Source organism: Carettochelys insculpta, chromosome 1 (assembly GCF_033958435.1).
Source record: "Carettochelys insculpta isolate YL-2023 chromosome 1, ASM3395843v1, whole genome shotgun sequence".
NCBI classification, from domain to species: Eukaryota; Metazoa; Chordata; order Testudines; family Carettochelyidae; genus Carettochelys; species Carettochelys insculpta.
In genome coordinates, this window is record NC_134137.1 from 2,511,744 (window position 1) to 2,528,969 (window position 17,226).

The 17,226-nt window shown below is 48.3% G+C and overlaps 1 protein-coding gene across 1 annotated transcript; it reads right to left on the reverse strand.

Moving 5' to 3' along the window:
* Positions 1-14,264: 14,264 nt before the first annotated feature.
* Positions 14,265-15,224, reverse strand: LOC142007177 (olfactory receptor 52J3-like). Its single transcript, XM_074983734.1, has one exon. The coding sequence runs from the start codon at positions 15,222-15,224 to the stop codon at positions 14,265-14,267; it is 960 nt and encodes a 319-aa protein (XP_074839835.1).
* Positions 15,225-17,226: the final 2,002 nt, after the last annotated feature.

The following is a 17,226-nucleotide window of genomic DNA, read 5'->3' on the forward strand; positions in this document are numbered from 1 at the left end:
AACTGAAGAGAGCCATCGACAGCATTGCAGCAGGAAAGGCCCCTGGTCAGGATGGTACCACCAGAGGTAATCAAGTGTGCCGCAGACACTCTCCTGGAACCCCTGCATAAGCTACTGTGCCTGTGCTGGAAAGAGGGTGAGGTTCCACAGGATATGCGTGACGCGAACATTGTAACATTGCATAAGAACAAAGGAGACAGAAGCGACTGCAACAACTACCATGGAATCTCCCTCCTAAGCGTTACTGGTAAACTGTTCACTCGGGTCATCCTTGGCAGACTCCAGAAGATTGTTGAGAGTGTGTACCCCGAATCGCAGTGCGGATTCCGCGCAGAGAGGTCTACCGTTGACATGGTCTTCTCTCTAAGGCTGCTGCAGGAGAAGCGCACGGAGCAGAGGAAGCCACTCTACATAGCCTTCATCGACCTGACCAAGGCCTTTGACTTGGTCAGCAGGGATGGTCTGTTCAACCTGCTCCACAAGATAGGCTGTCCCCCACAGTTACTGAAGATGATTCAGACGTTCCACGAAAACATGAGAGGAACCATCCAATATGACGGCGCATTATCGGATGCTTTCAGAATCAGGAGCGGTGTCAAACAAGGATGCTTGCTTGCTCCGACATTGTTTGGGATCTTCTTCGCACTCCTCCTGAAGCATGCCTTTGGGTCCTCAACAGAGGGCATCTTGCTGCACACAAGATCTGAAGGGAAACTGTTTAACCTTGCAAGGCTGAAAGCTAAGTCTAAGGTGCGAGAAACCCTCATCAGAAACATGCTGTTCGCAGACGATGCTGCTGTAGTGTCTCACACAGAAGACCAGCTTCAAAAACTGCTGGATTGGTTCTCCAAAGCGTGCAAGGACTTTGGGCTTACCATCAGCCTAAAGAAGACGAACGTACTCGGTCAGGATGTTGCTGAATCCCCATCAATCAGCATTGACAACTATACGTTAGAGGTCGTCCATGAGTTTGTTTACCTCTGGTCCACCATCACTGACACCCTGTCGTTGAACACTGAGCTAAATAAGAGGATCGGAAAAGCAGCCACAACTCTGTTCAGACTCAGCAAGAGAGTGTGGAATAACAACAAGCTGTACACACACACCAAAATGCAAGTCTACAGAGCCTGCATCCTCAGCACCCTCCTTTATGGCAGCGAGACTTGGACCCTGTATGCCCACCAGGAAAAGAGGCTGAACGTCTTCCACTTGCGGTGCCTCAGGGGCATCCTTGGAATATCATGGAAGGACAGAGTGACCAACACTGCCGTCCTCGAGTAAGCTGGAATCCCAACCATGCACACCCTCCTCAGGCAGCGTCGACTCTGCTGGCTTGGCCACGTCCACAGGATGAACAATGGAAGGATTCCAAAAGACATCCTTTATGGTGAGCTAGCCTCTGGCAAAAGACCTCCCGGACGCCCCCAGTTGCGTTACAAAGATGTCTGCAAGAGAGATCTCAGAGGGGTAGACGTCGAGCTGGACAACTGGGAAAAACTAGCAGACGACCGCAGCAGATGGAGGCAGGGGTTACACAAGGGCCTTCAGAAGGGCGAGTTGAAGATGAGACAGCTAGCAGAGGAGAAACGAGCACACAGAAAGCACAATAAGGATTTGCCAGACACCCACTACATCTGCAAGAGATGCAGCAAGGACTGTCACTCTCGTGTGGGTCTTTATAGTCACAATAGACACTGTAAATGAAGTCCTCAGTTGAAACTTTAAAGGGCGTGATACATACTCTATGCAGACTGAAGGATGCCTACTACAACTACTACTACTATGTGCAGCACTAGTCAGAAGAGCCCAGGGAATCTTTGCTGGGAATCATTCAGAACTGGCTACACTTAGCAGAGACAAGTTGACCATTTAACCACACTCCCATTAGGAACCCGACGAATGCAATGAGGCAGCCGCAGAGACTGAAAAACACAACTACTGCTGCCCCTGATGGCGTTCAGCACCGACCATTGAAACTCTGGGCCAAAAATTAACAGCTCCGAGACCCTCGCAGCTTTTGTTTGTCGATAAAATAGACTGGAGGCTCCAGCCTGTTTGTGGAAGACGAGGCCACTAGCTGCACAATGCTGGGAGGTTGCGCTGCAGCCTCCCCCAGCCCCCATCACAGGACATAGGCTCAGTGGAGAGGACGTACCCAACCCTGACAAAGCACAACAGCTGGGCCTGCCGCAGAGACACCTGGGGCCCTGCCTCTGTGTCTGGTGCACCTGGTGTGAGGCAGGCAGACGTGCTCCCACAGGAGAAACGTGTGAATTGGCTCAGTGGGTGGGGATCCAGGTGGGGGGCACAGCGGCTTGTTAGGGGGGTGCAAGGGGAAGTGGCAGTGGGATTCCATAGGGGCTTCCAGGGAGGGTGGTTGGGGCTCACGAGTGGGAGGGGGTCTTGCTGTGGGGGTCTCAGTGTGGGGGTCTCAGAGTCGGGGATCGGGGTCCTGGGGAGTTGGGCTTGGTGAGAGGTGGGTTCGAATGAGGTGAATGGGCGTCAGTGTCGTGCAGGTCTGGCTATGGCACCTCGTCATGCTGCAGGGGCTCACACAGCACGGTGTGAGCGCAGGCAGCTCGGTGGGGGGAACTCTGTGCTAGGGGGCTCGGGGGTTGGATGCAGAGGACTCCGGCTGTAGGGGGCAAGGCTCAGTGGGGCAGGGCTTGGGTATGAACGGGTAGCAGGGTTTTAGGTGTATTGTTAAGTCTTGGCAAGGGGTCGGGATGCACAGGGCATAGGCGGATGGGGGAGCTGCTCCCCATACAATGACCACTCCCGTTAAAGCTGAGGACAACGGGTGCAGGAACTTGGGGAGGAGTTGAAATTCGTGCACCCAGGGGAGGTTTCAGGGCCAGGTTTGACATAGTCCAGCCACTCCACACAGGGAACACAAAATCCCATCCTCTTCCATGTCATTTTTTTTCTATGGGAAACAAAGAAAGCTCGGCGGGGCATGACTGCTCGGCTCACGCAGGAGCACACATGGCCTGATATCAGTTCATTCCTTTGGTGACCCTGGCTTCTCTTCCTGGAAATAGACCTGTGGCTATGAATATGACTGACTCAGATACGCTTTATGCAAGGTATTTCATGTAACCTATCATTGAAAAGCTTGTAATCCCCCGAACGTGTTTACTCTATTTGTGTGCATGTGCCTTTCTGGTGTCAGAAGCCAGGAATATCGATTGTTGATTCATTATCAATGTGTTCAGGTTGAGAAAAGCCTATTTCTAGCCCACCAGGCACAAGGTGGAAGAGGACAGACACAAGCTAGAAGCCACATGGCAAGAGAGAGTTGAGGAAGGGAGGACTGGCACCCTGCAGACATGCTACAAGGGCATGTGTCAGTGCTACTACATGCTGGGATTCAGCCTGAATTTTGTACTTTTCTGCAGGCAGTTTAGGAAACTGAATAAAGGATTCCTGCCCAGGGGCAATTCTGTGTCAGGCAAGCAAAGCAAAATGATTGTCTTCAGCTCACTTTACAGAGGGCCTCCCTACCTGGAAAGGGTTCTTGAAAACAGCTGGGTAAATAAAGGACTGTAAGGTGAAGGGTGGAGGAGAACTGCTGGGCCCAGGTCTGAAAGGACATCTCTGGCCGGAGAAGGACTTTACCTGAAATAAGGATGAGGGTGAGAAATTGTGGCTTGTAACAAGGTCTTTCAGTGCGTTGGGCTGAGCTGGTGTTTTGCTTAATTTTATTTCCTTTGAGCTGTCTGCTCTCACTAACAACCACTTTTGTACTGAATAAAATCACTTTTCTTCATTATTAAACCCAGTGTAAACAATCGATACCAAGAGTTGGGACAACAGCTGGCAGTATCTCTTACTGGTTGCTCAAAAGTGTGAACAACTTATGAGCTCCCTCTCTACAAAGCCTTTATGCAGAGTAGTAGCATCCTTCAGTCTACGTAGACTATGGATCGCGCCCTTCGTAGTTCCATCTGGGATCACCATTTGCAGCATCCACTGTGACTGTGAAGACCCACAAGAGATTGGCAGTCCTTGCTGCATCTGTTGCATGTGTCGTGGGTGTCTGGTAGGTCCTTACTGTGCTTTCTGTGGGCTCGCTTCTCCTCTGTTAGCTGTCTGATCCTCATCTCACCCTTCTGAAGGCCCTTGTGTAGTTCCTGCCTCCATCTGCTGCGATCGTCTGCCAGCTCCTCCCAACTGTCCAGCTCGATGTCTACCTCTCTGAGGTCCCTCTTGCAAACATCTTTGTAGCGCAACTGGGGGCATCCGAGAGGTCTTTTGCCAGAGGCTAGCTCGCCATAAAGGATGTCTTTTGGGATCCTTCCATAATTCATCCTGTGGACGTGGCCAAGCCAGCGGAGCTGACGCTGCCTGAGGAGGGTGTGCATGGTTGGGATTCCAGCTTGCTCAAGGACGGCGGTGTTGGACACTCTGTCCTTCCATGATATTCCAAGGATGCGCCTGAGGCAGCGCAAGTGGAAGACGTTCAGCCTTTTTTCCTTGCGGGCGTGCAGAGTCCAAGACTCGCTGCCGTAAAGGAGGGTGCTGAGGATGCAAGCTCTGTAGACTTGCATTTTGGTGTGGGTGTACAGCTTGATGTTATTCCACACTCACTTGGTGCGTCTGGACAGAGTTGTGGCTGCTTTTCCGATCCTCCTATTTAGCTCAGTCTCCAATAACAGGGTGTCAGTGATGGTGGACCCAAGGTAAAGGAACTCATGGACAACCTCTAATGTATAGTTTTCAATGCTGATTGATGGAAGTTCAGCAACGTCCAGATCAAGTACGTTTGTCTTCTTTGGGCTGATGGAAAGCTAGAAGTCCTTGCATACTTTGGAGAACTGATCCAGCAGTTTCTGAAGCTGGTCCTCTGTGTGTGACACTACAGCAGTGTCATCTGCAAACAGCATAACGCTGATGAGGACTTCCGGCACCTTAGGTTTAGCTTTCAGCCTTGCAAGATTAAACAGTTTCCCATGAGATCTTGTGTGCAAAAAGATGCCCTCTGTGGAGGATCCAAAGGCGTGCTTCAGGAGGACTGGGAAGATCCCGAACAACATTGGAGCAAGGATGCATCCTTGTTTGACACCACTCCTGATGCTGAAAACATCCGATAATGTGCCATCATATTGAATGGTTCCTCTCATGTCTTTGTGGAAAGACTGGATCAGCTTGAGTAACCGTGATGGACAGCCTATCTTGTGGAGCAGTTCGAACAGTCCATCCGTGCTCACCAAGGTGAAGGCCTTGGTCAGATCAATGAAGGCAATATAGAGTGGCTTCCTCTGCTCCCTGCATTTCTCCTGCAGCTGCCTCAGAGAGAAGACCATGTCGACCGTAGATTTCTCTGCATGGAATGCGCACTGTGATTCAGATACATCCTCTCAGCAATCTTCTGGAGTCTGCCAGGGATGATGCAAGCGACCAGTTTACTAGTGATACTTAGGAGGGAGATTCCATGGTAATTGTTGCAGTTGCTTCTGTCTCCTTTGTTCTTATACAAGGTTACAATGTTAGCATCGCGCATATCCTGTGGAACCTCCCCTTTTTCCAGCACAGGAACAATAGCTCATGTAGGAGTTCCAGGAAGGTGTCCATGGCACACTTAATTACCTCTGGTGGTATACCATCCTGACCAGGGGCCGTTCCTACCGCAATGCTGTCGATGGCTGTCTTCAGTTTGTCCACACTTGGTTCCTGAGCCAGTTCGTCCATTACTGGTAGGATCTCGACGGCATCGAGGGCTGTATCAACCAGAATGTTCTCAAGTGAGTACATCTCGCAGTAGTGCTCGACCCAGCTCTCCATCTGTTTGGCTTTGTCAGCGATGACTTCACCAGATTTGGATTTCAGAGGTGCCATCTTGTTCTGGGTGGGTCCTCATGCCTTCTTGATGCTATTGTACATTCCCCTGAGATTATCAGAGTCAACACTGGTCGGGATGCTGCTGCATAGCTCGAGCCAGTAGTTGTTGGCACAGCACCTGACTGTCTGCTGTTCTGTTTTTCTGTCTGCTCTGAGCGCTTGCAGGGTACTCTGGCTTGGTGAGTGTTTGTGCTCCAGGAGTGCAGCGCGCTTCTTTTCAATGGCTGGAATCATCTCATCGGAGTTAGCTTCGAACCAGTCGTTTGTGTTTCCAGCTCTTCTTCCAAACACCGACAAGGCTCTGTTGTAAATTGTATCCCTCAGATGCTGCCGTCTCGATGTCACATCGGCACCCCCAGGGCTGCTGCGCAGATTCTCCTCGAGGGTCTCTCTGAACTTTTCATGTCTCTATGAGTTTGTTTTCTTTTTGGCATCAATGCAGGGCCTTCCAGTTGGTTTAGAGCGGTGCAGCTTCTTGGTCTCATCTTGAATTTAGAGCAAATTAGCGAGTGATCTGTATCGCAGTCAGCACTGTGATAACTGCGTGTCAGAAGGACGTTTTTGAGGTTATCACATCTAGTGATGACCATGTCTAGTTGATACCAGTGTTGCGAGTGTGGGTGTCTCCATGACACTCTGTGCTGTGGCTTGGTTTGGAAAAATGTGTTTGTGATGCACAGATTGTGGTACGTGCAAAGTTTGAGAAGACGCTGTCCATTTTCATTCATTTTTCCCACACCGAAGTGGCCTAAGCAGGAAGGCCATGAGTTATGAGTAAGTTGGGTTTAAATGGGGTTCTGGTCCCACTGAGGCTGTGCTGCTGGGAGATGTATCATGTGTCTGTGCCTGAGCCTTCGGAGAGCTGAGCTGAGCTGAGCTGAGCTGCCCTCAGTGTCTGTGCGACTCTGCTGTGGGATGTGACCCCAACTCTGCAGCCACTGGGGGAGACTGGATGCTGTAGCTCAGCAGATAGGCAGGGGCAGTGCTTTGGAAGCCCATCAAATAACAGTCTGAAGGGCATCTCTGACCAGGGCCATCAGCAGTGCACCCAAGGTAAGCCCTGGGAAGTGTTTGGTGAGGCAATTGGAGAGTCTTGGGGAGCTGGCCTGAAACTAGTCTCAGGGCCTTGGCTCCTGGTACAAAGGTCCCCACTCCCAAAGCAATGAGCTACAACAAACTGTACTTGGGGAAGTACAGTCCTGTGGTATTTGCTGATGGGGCCTGAGGTCTCTGCTCCCAGCTCAGGTGCAGTCATTCTATCACAGGGGGATGTTCTTCCCCCAGCCCCTGCTGTGATTGGCTGGTCAGGACTGAACGGCTCTGATGGAAAGACACACTGACACAGCCTGAGCCTTGTGCTCCCCACTGGGCTCCCAGTGCTATTGTACACAGGGGGCGGTCGCCTCTTGTGCAGAACACCCCTGGCTTTTACACCACGCTGGGGAAATTGGCCAGTGAAAGTACCTGAGCCCTCGCTCCCACCCCTTTTATTCAGAGCACTGCCTGATGCTCAGGACTCCCCATGCACATTCCTGGGAGGTAAAGTCCTTGTAATCTCAACAAGTCTGGGTCCAGGATTCCGACCGGAAACATCCACCAACCTTGTTGACATCCCTTAGGACAGGAGCCAGGTTGTCCCCATTCCAGAGTGTTCTTTGCTCTGCAAACATTCATGATGCACTGATGATTGGGTATAAAAAGTAAAGATAAAATGTCACCAGGCTCTGGCCTGGGGGAGCCATGAACAGCCATAACTGGAATGCCAGGGTAGTTCAGGCTGTTCCTCACACATCCCAAGCCCCTGTCATAAGAACATAAGAATGCCGGGTGCCCCAGAGAAGGACAACAGAAGACAATGATCAAGTGATTTACCTTCTGCCATCCATCTCCTGCCCTTGTACTGAGGTCTAGGGCACCATACTTTACCCCTGGCTAATAGCCATTTATGGACCTAACCTGCAAAAATTTATCGAGCTCTTTTTTAAACCCTAATGGAGTCCTGGCCTTCACAGCCTCCTCGGGCAAGGACTTCCACAGGTTGACTGTGCGCTGTGTGAAGAAAAATTTCCTTTTATTAGTTTTGAACCTACCACCCATCAATTTCATTTGGTGTCCCCTAGTTCTTGTATTAAGGGAAAAGGTAAATAATTTTTCTATATTCACTTTCTCCACACTATTCATAATTTTATATACCTCTATCATATCACCCCTCAATCGCCTCTTTTCCAGACTGAAAAGTCCCAGTCTCTCTAGCCTTTCTCCATATGGGACCCGTTCCAAGCCCCTAATCATCTTAGTCGCCCTTTTCTGAACCTTTTCTAATGCCAATATATCTTTTTTTTGAGGTGAGGAGACCACATCTGCACGCAGTACTCAAGATGTGGGCGTACCATAGTTTTATATAGGGGAAGTACGATATCTTTTGTCTTATTATCTATCCCTTTTTTAATAATTCCTAACATCCTATTTGCTTGACTAACTGCCACTGCACACTGCGTGGATGTCTTCAGAGAACTATGCACTATAACTCTAAAATCGCTTTCCTGATGTGTCGTAGCTAAATTTGACCCCATCATGTTGTACGTGTAATTTGGGTTATTTTTTTCCAATGTGCATGACCTTACACTTACCCACATAAAATTTCATTTGCCATTTTGCTGCCCAATCACTCAGTTTGCTGAGATCTTTTTGAAGTTCTTCACAATCCCTTTTGGTTTTGACTGTCCTGAACAACTTGGTGTCATCTGCAAACTTTGCCACCTCACTGCTTACCTCATTTTCGAGATCATTGATGAACAAGTTGAACAGGATCGGTCCCAGGACTGAGCCCTGGGGAACACCACTAGTTACCCCCCTCCATTGTGAAAATTTACCATTTATTCCAACCCTTTGTTTTCTGTCTTTTAACCAATTCCCGATCCATGAAAGGATCTTGCCTCCTATCCCATGACCGCCTAATTTACATAAAAGCCTTTGGTGTGGGACCGTGTCAAAGGCTTTCTGGAAATCTAGGCATATTATGTCCACTGGGTGCCCCTTGTCCTCATGTTTATTAACGCCTTCAAAGAATTCTAATAGATTAGTTAGACACAACTTCCCTCTGCAGAAACCATGCTGACTTTTGCCCAACAATTCGTGCTCTTCTACGTGCCTTGCAATTTTATTCTTTACTATTGTTTCTACTAATTTGCCTGGTACTGATGTTAAACTTATCGATCTATAATTGCCAGGGTCTCCTCTGGCTCCTTTTTTAAATATTGGCGTTATATTGGCCGTCTTCCAGTCATTGGGTACCGAAGTGGATTTAAAGGATAGGGTACAAACCACTGTTAATGACTCTGCAATTTCACATTTGAGTTCTTTCAGAACCCTTGGGTGAATACCGTCTGGTCCTGGAGACTTGTTACTATTCAGCTCTCAGCCGTGAAGACTGAAGCAAAGAAATCATTTAATCGCTCCGCAATGGCACTGTCTTCCTTGATCGCTCCTTTTATATCTTTATTGTCCAAGGGCCCCACTGCTTTTTCAGCAGGCTTCCTGCTTCTAATGTATTTAAAAAACATTTTACTATCGTTTTTTGAATTTTTGGCTAGCTGTTCCTCAAAATCTTTTTTGGCTTTTCTTACTACATTATGACACTTAATTTGGGAGTGTTTATATTCCTTTCTATTTTCCTCACTAGGATTTGACTTCCACTTTTTAAAAGCTGCCCTTTTCTCTCTCACTGCCTTTTTAACATGGCTGTTAAGCCATGGTGGTTCTTTGTTAGGTCTCTTACTGTGTTTTTTTATTTGGGGTATACATTTAAGTTGGGCCTCTAGTATGGTGTCTTTAAACAGTTTCCATGCAGCTTCCAGGGATTTTAGTTTAGTTACTCTACCTTTTAGTTTCTGTTTAACTAGCTTCCTCATTTTAGTGTAATTTCCCTTTTTGAAATTAAATGCCAGAGTGTTTGACCGCTGCGGTGTTCTTCCCAACACAGGAATATCAAAAGTTATTATATTGTGGTCACTATTTCCAAGCGGTCCAGTAACAGTTACCTCTTGGACCAGATCCTGCGTTCCAGTCAGGACTAGATCGAGAATTGACTCTCCCCTTGTGGGTTCCTGTACTAGCTGCTCCAAGAAGCAGTCATTTAAGGCATCGAGAAATTTAATCTCTGAATCCCGTCCTGAGGTGACATGTACCCAATCAATATGGGGATAATTGAAATCTCCTATTATTACTGTGTTTTTTATTGTGATAGCCTCTTTAATCTCCCTTAACATTTCAGCATCACTATCACTGTCCTGGTTAGGTGGTCGGTAATATATTCCTAATACCATATTCATATTAGAGGAATGAATTGTTATCCATAATGATTCTATGGAACATTTGATTCCTTTAGGATTTTTGTTTCATTTGATTCTATATTATCCTTCACATATAGTACCACTCCTCCACCCCCACGACCCGTTCTGTCTTTCCGATATAATTTATATCCCGGTCTGATAGTGTCCCACTGATTGTCCTCATTCCACCATGTTTCTGTGATGCCTATTATGCCAACTTCCTCCTTTGATATGAGGTACTCCAGTTCACCCATCTTATTAGACAGACTCCTAGCATTTGTGTAAAAGCACTTTAAAAAACTACCACTATTTATATGTCCGCCTTTCACAGACGCCTTGGATTTTTTTATATGCGATTGTTTCACATCTGATCTTGCCCATATATTATTTCCCACGTTCCCTATATGACTAACTTCTAGGGAATCCCTATCTATGGAGCCTCATGTAAGAGAAGTCTCCGTCCAATCCACGTGCTCCCCCGCACCAATCGGCTTTCCCCCACCTCTTAGTTTAAAAACTGCTCTACGACCTTTTTAATGTTTAATGCCAGCAGTCTGGATCCACCTTGATTTAGGTGGAGCCCATCATTCCTGTATAGGCTCCCCCTACCCCAAAAGTGTCCCCAGTTCCTAATAAATCTAAACCCTCTTCCCTACACCATCGTCTCATCCACGCATTGAGACTCTGAAGTTCTGCCTGTCTATCTTGCCCTGCGCGTGGAACTGGAAGCATTTCAGAGAATGCCACCATAGATGTTCTGGATTTCAGTCTCTTTCCTAGTAACCTAAATATGGCCTCCAGAACATCTCTTCTACCCTTCCCTATGTCATTGGTACTGACATGTACCACGGCCACTAGCTCCTTCCCAGCACTGCCCATAAGTCTGTCTAGATGCCTCGAGAGATCCGCAACCTTCACACCAGGCAGGCAAGTCAACATACAGTTCTCCCGGTCATCACAAACCCAACTATCTATATTTCTGATGATCGAATCCCCCACTACTAAAACCTGCTTCTTCCTAACAGCTGGTGCTCCCTCCCCCGGAGAAGTATCCTTGGCGCGAGAGGATACCATAGCACCCTCTAGAAGGAGGGTCCCAACTATGGGATGGTTTCCCTCTGCTCCCATTGACTGATCTCCTTCCCTGAGCCTTTCATCTTCCGTAACAGCATCAGGACTGTCAGATTGGAGGTGGGACAGCCCTACTATGTCCCGGAAAGTCTCATCAACAAACACCTCTGCCTTCCTTAGCTCCTCCAGTTCAGCCACCCTGGCCTCCAAAGCACGCACTCGGTCTCTGAGGGCCAGGAGCTCCTTGCATTGAGCGCACACATACACCACCCGCCCACAGGGTAGGTAGTCATACATACTGCACTCGACACAATAAACAGGATAGCCCCCACTCTGCTGCTGGGCTTCTGCCTCCATTTCCTACTCTAATTATATATGAGGGTTTAATTAAATGTTTCAGATAGAGGTTGTTATACGGATTTAAGTTTAAGGGCAACAGAAGTCACTGGCTCCCTCCAAACTCCCCCTCTCAACTCCCCTCTCAAAACTCCCTCCTGTTAGCACTCACCCTGTTCACAAGCACCCGGTCGCAAAGCTCCCTGGTCACTTACTAGCGGGGTTTGAGTGCTCGGCCTCTCTGATAGCTCCTCCCTCTGCCTACAGCTCAGCCAATCAGCACACAGTGTTTCAATTCAAACTTAATCAAGACTCACAGCTTCCAACTGCCTATCTGAGCACACGGCCTTTCAAATAAACACTCAGCTCAGCACTTCAAACTCCAAACAAACAAACAAACACAAGCCCAGAACCCCCAAACACAAGCAGCCACTTACCCCAAGGTGCTTTAGTTTGCTCCTTCCTTCTCCTCCTCCAGGAGAGCCTCTCAAAACTCCCTCCTGTTCGCAAGCACCCAGTCGCAAAGCTCCCTGGTCGCTTACTTGCGGGGCTTAAGTGCTCGGCCTCCCTGATAGCTCCTCCCTCTGCCTACAGGTTGGACACTTGCTTTGGTGGAGGCCAGAAGAGTTTCAGGGCCCCTCTTCCCAGTGTTAGGTGCCCACCACAAGGGTCCAAGGCTTCCAATGACTGCCCTGCAAGGACTCATGCCTAAGGACTTTTTGCATTGGGCACTCTGCTAAGGAGTTCCCTTCCTCTCCCAAGATGATCACCACACCCAACTCTGGACTGATCCAGCCCCAGCTCCCTGTGAGCTGCCAGACTCAGGGGCCCAGTTCTCACAGGCTGTCCCCCTTCCTTTTGGTGCTAGGCAAGTTCCCTTAAAATACCAGAACCTCCATCCCCATTGCGAACAGTTTTCTCCCTAGAATCAACTTCCTGTGATCAGGTCAGAAAAAAGGGCAGATGTAGGAGAACAGGGAAGGAGAATTGACTTTGTCTCCCAAAAAGTCTGCCAAGGTACCACACAAGAGGCTCTTATAAGGGTAGAAGTGAGGGCAGGAGGAGATAGGACTTTTCTGTGTGGCTTTTTGTCAGGTATTGATGGATGTTTGGTAGGATGAGAGTGTTCTCCTAGTATGTCATGCTCACTCTGCACAGGCACAGGGCACAGCAGAGCTCAGGCAAAATGCCCAATGACCACATGGCCGGTTAAGGTAAGAGTGCACTCAGCCAGGTTTATTGTCAAGGAAGCACAGTACTTGTGTCCCTCAGACTCTACTCATCCATTAAGACATGCATGCCCCTAACAATGGACACAGCTCAGTTGGTGGAGGGATTTTCGGTATTTCAGGTTAACTTACTTTGAACTTGGTGCCATGTGAGGGGTAGCAGAAATGGAATACTCCACTCAAAATAGCTGTTATTTACAGAGGGGTGAATAGCCACAGAGCTGCTATGTCAGGATCCATCTGCATCTCAAAATAGCAGCAATCGTCTAGACATAGCCTCACAGAGAGTTGTTGTGGATTAGACAGTAATAACAAGTCAACACAGAAGCCCATTGATCCAGGAATGATTAGGGGTCATGGCTTTGGGGTGTATTTTCCTAGAGGCCAGACTGGAGGATCACAGGGGTTTCTTCTGACCTCTGAATCCGTGAATCTCAGCTTTCACTTACTTTTCAACTCAGGATATGCTGGGGGCCTGAGCCACATCCATTAGAGGAACAACATCCCCACAACACCACCCACCCCTTGTGTCCTTTCGGCTTTTCCACCTTCTCAGGCCACCCACAGCTGCTGCCTGTTTCCCACCAGTATTTGACCCAAACTGTCTTGCACTAGACACTTGATGAACTAGAAGAATTTCAGAGCACATCACTTATACTCCAAGAGGGCTCCCAGTATTCTCAGTGATGAGCCCCGGGAAGCAGGATCTCCCAGCGTACACCAGGATCACTGACCCAGCGTGTTGTGAAGGCCAAAAGTATAACTGTGCTTAGAAGAGCATTAGGTAGGGCATGGAGGCCAGGCCCACCTCTGGCTGTCAGCTCAAGTGGACAGGTGCATTCAGCTTTGACACAGGAAGAGAACAACCCTTGTGGGCAATCTCCTTCCCATTCTCCAAAATGAGGGTTGATAAAAAAGATGACACTTGTGTTTTCCTTGATATGCTTTGGACTGGTGAGCTTTAGCCCTTTCCCCTGTGCTTCAAGGCCACACTCCACAGGCTCTTGGTCATAAATATATTGGCTACACTTCTTCTCTGGTCCTCAGAGTGTCTGATCAGAGAATCACAGGGCTGGAAGGGACCTCAGGAGGTCATCTAGTCCAGCCCCCTCCTTCAAGCAGGATCAACCCCCACCAAGTCATCCCAGCCAGGACCTTGTCCAGCCGGGACTTAAAAAGCTCAAGGCATGGAGAATCCACCACCACCTCTCCAGGCAACGCATTCCAATGCTTTACCACCCGCGTGGTGAAGTAGTTTTCCCTAATATCTAACCTACACCTTTCCCTCTTTAACTTCTGACCATTACTCCTGATGACCAATCTGCTTCTGTCAGGGTGAGAAGATGTCACTGCATCTGGCAGGCTTAGCCTAACACCCCACCGTGCAGTTCAGGTTCAGAGGCCTCAGACAGACATTGCTTTGGGACATGAGAAGATGTATTAGAGTCTTCCCCGATCAGCAGAAACAGGGGTGAGTAGGCCTCCTTCTGGAGACTATTCTCAGCACCCTCTCCCGGATCTCCTTTGCCCTCACCCCATAAATGATGGGGTTCAGCATTGGGGGCAGGAGCATGTGGAAATTGGCAACCAGAATGTGGGCAGATCGGGGGATATGCTGGCCAAACCTGTGCGTGAGGTTCGAAAAAAGCACCGGGGTGTAAAATACGACCATCACACCCACGTGGGAACCACAGGTGCTCAGAGCCTTGAGGCGCGCTTCTTTGGAAGGGAGCTGGAAGACGGCCTGGAGAATACGAACATAGGACAAGAAAATCATGATCAAATCCATCACTAAAAGGGCAGCTAAAAACAAGTCATACTCTCCATTGGCCCTAATGTCTGCACAGGCCAGCTTGGTGATGCCCATGTGCTCACAGTAGGAATGAGCAAGGACCGGGGCACTACAGAATGGTAACTGATCAACAAGGATAATCATGGGGACAATGAGGACTCCAGGCCTCAGTATAATTGCTAGGCCTATCAGTACAATTCTCTTCTGTGCCAAGATCATGGTGTATCTGAGAGGGTCACAGATGGCCACGTATCTGTCAAAGGCCATGACCAGAAGAATGGCTGACTCCATCCCTGTAAATGTGTGAATGAAGTACATCTGGATGAGGCAACCCCCAAAGCTGATCTCTCTGAGATTGAACCAGAAAATACCCAGCATTCGAGGCACGGTAGTTGTGGAGAGGCCCAGGTCAGCGGCTGAGAGCACACACAGCAAGTAGAACATGGGCTGGTGCAGGCTGGGCTCTCTTTGGACAATGACTAGGATGGTGATGTTTCCCAACAGTGTAATGATGTACACAGCACAGAAGGGAATGGAGATCCAGAGGTGTGAAGCTTCTAGCCCGGGAATGCCCAGCAGAGTGAATGTGGCAGGGCGGGAGTAGGTGAAATTGAGCTGTGACATCTCCAGAAGCTGCTGATCCCCTCATGTCTCATACAGAAGCTCCCTGCAAGAAAAAGTAGTGCAGCTTACAGTGGATAAGGATTCATAGAATCATAGGGCTGCAAGGGACCTCAGGAGGTCATTTAGTCCAGCACCCTTCTTGAAGCAGGATCCACCCCAACTAAGTCATCCCAACCACAGTCTTGTCAATCTGGGACTTAAACCTTCAGGGATGGAGAATCCACCACCTCTCTAGGCAACACATTCCAGTCCTTCACCACCCACCTGGTGAAGTAGTTTTTGATAATATCCAATCTACACCCCTCCTGTAACTTCAGACCATTGCTCTTTGTTCTGCTTCTGACACCACTGAGAACAGTTTCTCATCGTCCTTTTTAGAGCTCCCCTTCAGGAAGTTGAAGGCTGCTATTAAATCTCCTCTCAGTCTTCTGTTCTATAAACTAAACAAGCCCAAATCCCTCAACCTCTCCTCATAGGTCTTGTGCTCCATCCCCTTAATCATTTTTGTTGCCCTCCGCTGAGCCTACTCCAGCACATCCACATCCTTTTTATCCTGGGGGCCCCAAAGCTGGACACAATATTCCAGATGTGTCCTCACCAGTGGCAAACAGAGGGGAACAGCAATCTCACTAGATCCGCTCAAAATGCTCCACCTAATGTTCCCTAATATACCCTTAGCCTTTTTGGCTACAAGGGCACAATGTTTACGCATGTTCATCCTTTCCTCCACCATAATCCCTAGGTCCCTTTCTGCTGTGCATCTGCTTAGCCTATTACAGTCAGTCCTCAGCCAGTGACAATGCTTGGGATTCTTCTGTCCCAAACGCAGGACTCTACACTTCCTGTTGTTGAACCACATCAGATTTCTTTTGGCCCAATCCTCCAATTTATCCAGGTCACTATGGATCCTAGTTCTACCCTCCACCATATCTACCTGTCTTCCTAGTTTAGTGTTGTCCACAATTTGCTGAGGGTGCAGTCCAGGCCCTCATCCAAGTCATTAATAAAGATGTTAAACAACACCAGCCACAGAACTGAGCCTCGCGACACTCCATGTGAAACTGACCACCATCCAGACATTGAGCCATTGAGCAGTAGCCCAACCATCAAGCCTGCTTTGTATTCATCTTACAATCCATGGATCTAATCCATACTTCCTTAATTTATGGGCAAGAATGTTGTGGAGACTGTATCAAAACATTTGCTGAAGTCAAGGTATATCACATCCACTGACTTCCCTATGTTCATAGAGCCTGTTAACCTCCTCATAGAAGCTAATCCGATTCGTCAGGCATGATTTGCCGATAGTGAATCCATGTTGACTGCTTTTGATCACTTTCCCCTCTTCCAAGTGCTCCAAAATAGATTTCTTGAGGATCCCCTCCATTATTTTCCCAAGCACTGATGTAAGGCTGACCGGTGTATAGTTCCCTGGATCGTCCTTCTTTCCTTTTCTGAAGACGGGCACTACATTTCCCTTTCTCCAGTCATCTGGGATCTCTCCCAATCTCCAAGAGTCTTAAAAGATAATGGCCAAAGGAACAGCAATGACATTTGCCAAGTCCTTCAGTCACCTTAGGTGCACTAAATACAGACCCATGGATTTGTGGACGTCTAATTTTTTCTATGTAGCTTTTTACTCATTCCTTTCCCACCAAAGGCTTCCCTCCTCCTTCCCACACTGTATTGTCTAGCACCACGGTGTGGGAGCTGTTCTTGCACAGGGCGACTCAGGCAAAAACAAAACAAAAAAAAAATTGAGTATTTCAGCTTTTCTTACATCACCTGTCACTGGGTTACCTCTCTCATCCAGTAATGGCCTCACACCTTATCTGAGAACCCTCTTATTGTTAACATGCCCCCAGAAACCCTTCCTGTTACATTCACATCCCTTGCCAGCTGCAGTTCCAATTGTGCCTTTGCTGTCCTGATTAGTGCCTGGCATTTTCCAGCCATATATTTATACTCCTCCTTAGTCATCTGTACAAGTTTCTACTTTTTA

Excerpts from the sequence above, each read along its gene's own strand:
- LOC142007177 (XM_074983734.1), bottom strand. The coding sequence starts at position 15,224 with ATGTCACAGCTCAATTTCACCTACTCCCGCCCTGCCACATTCACTCTG.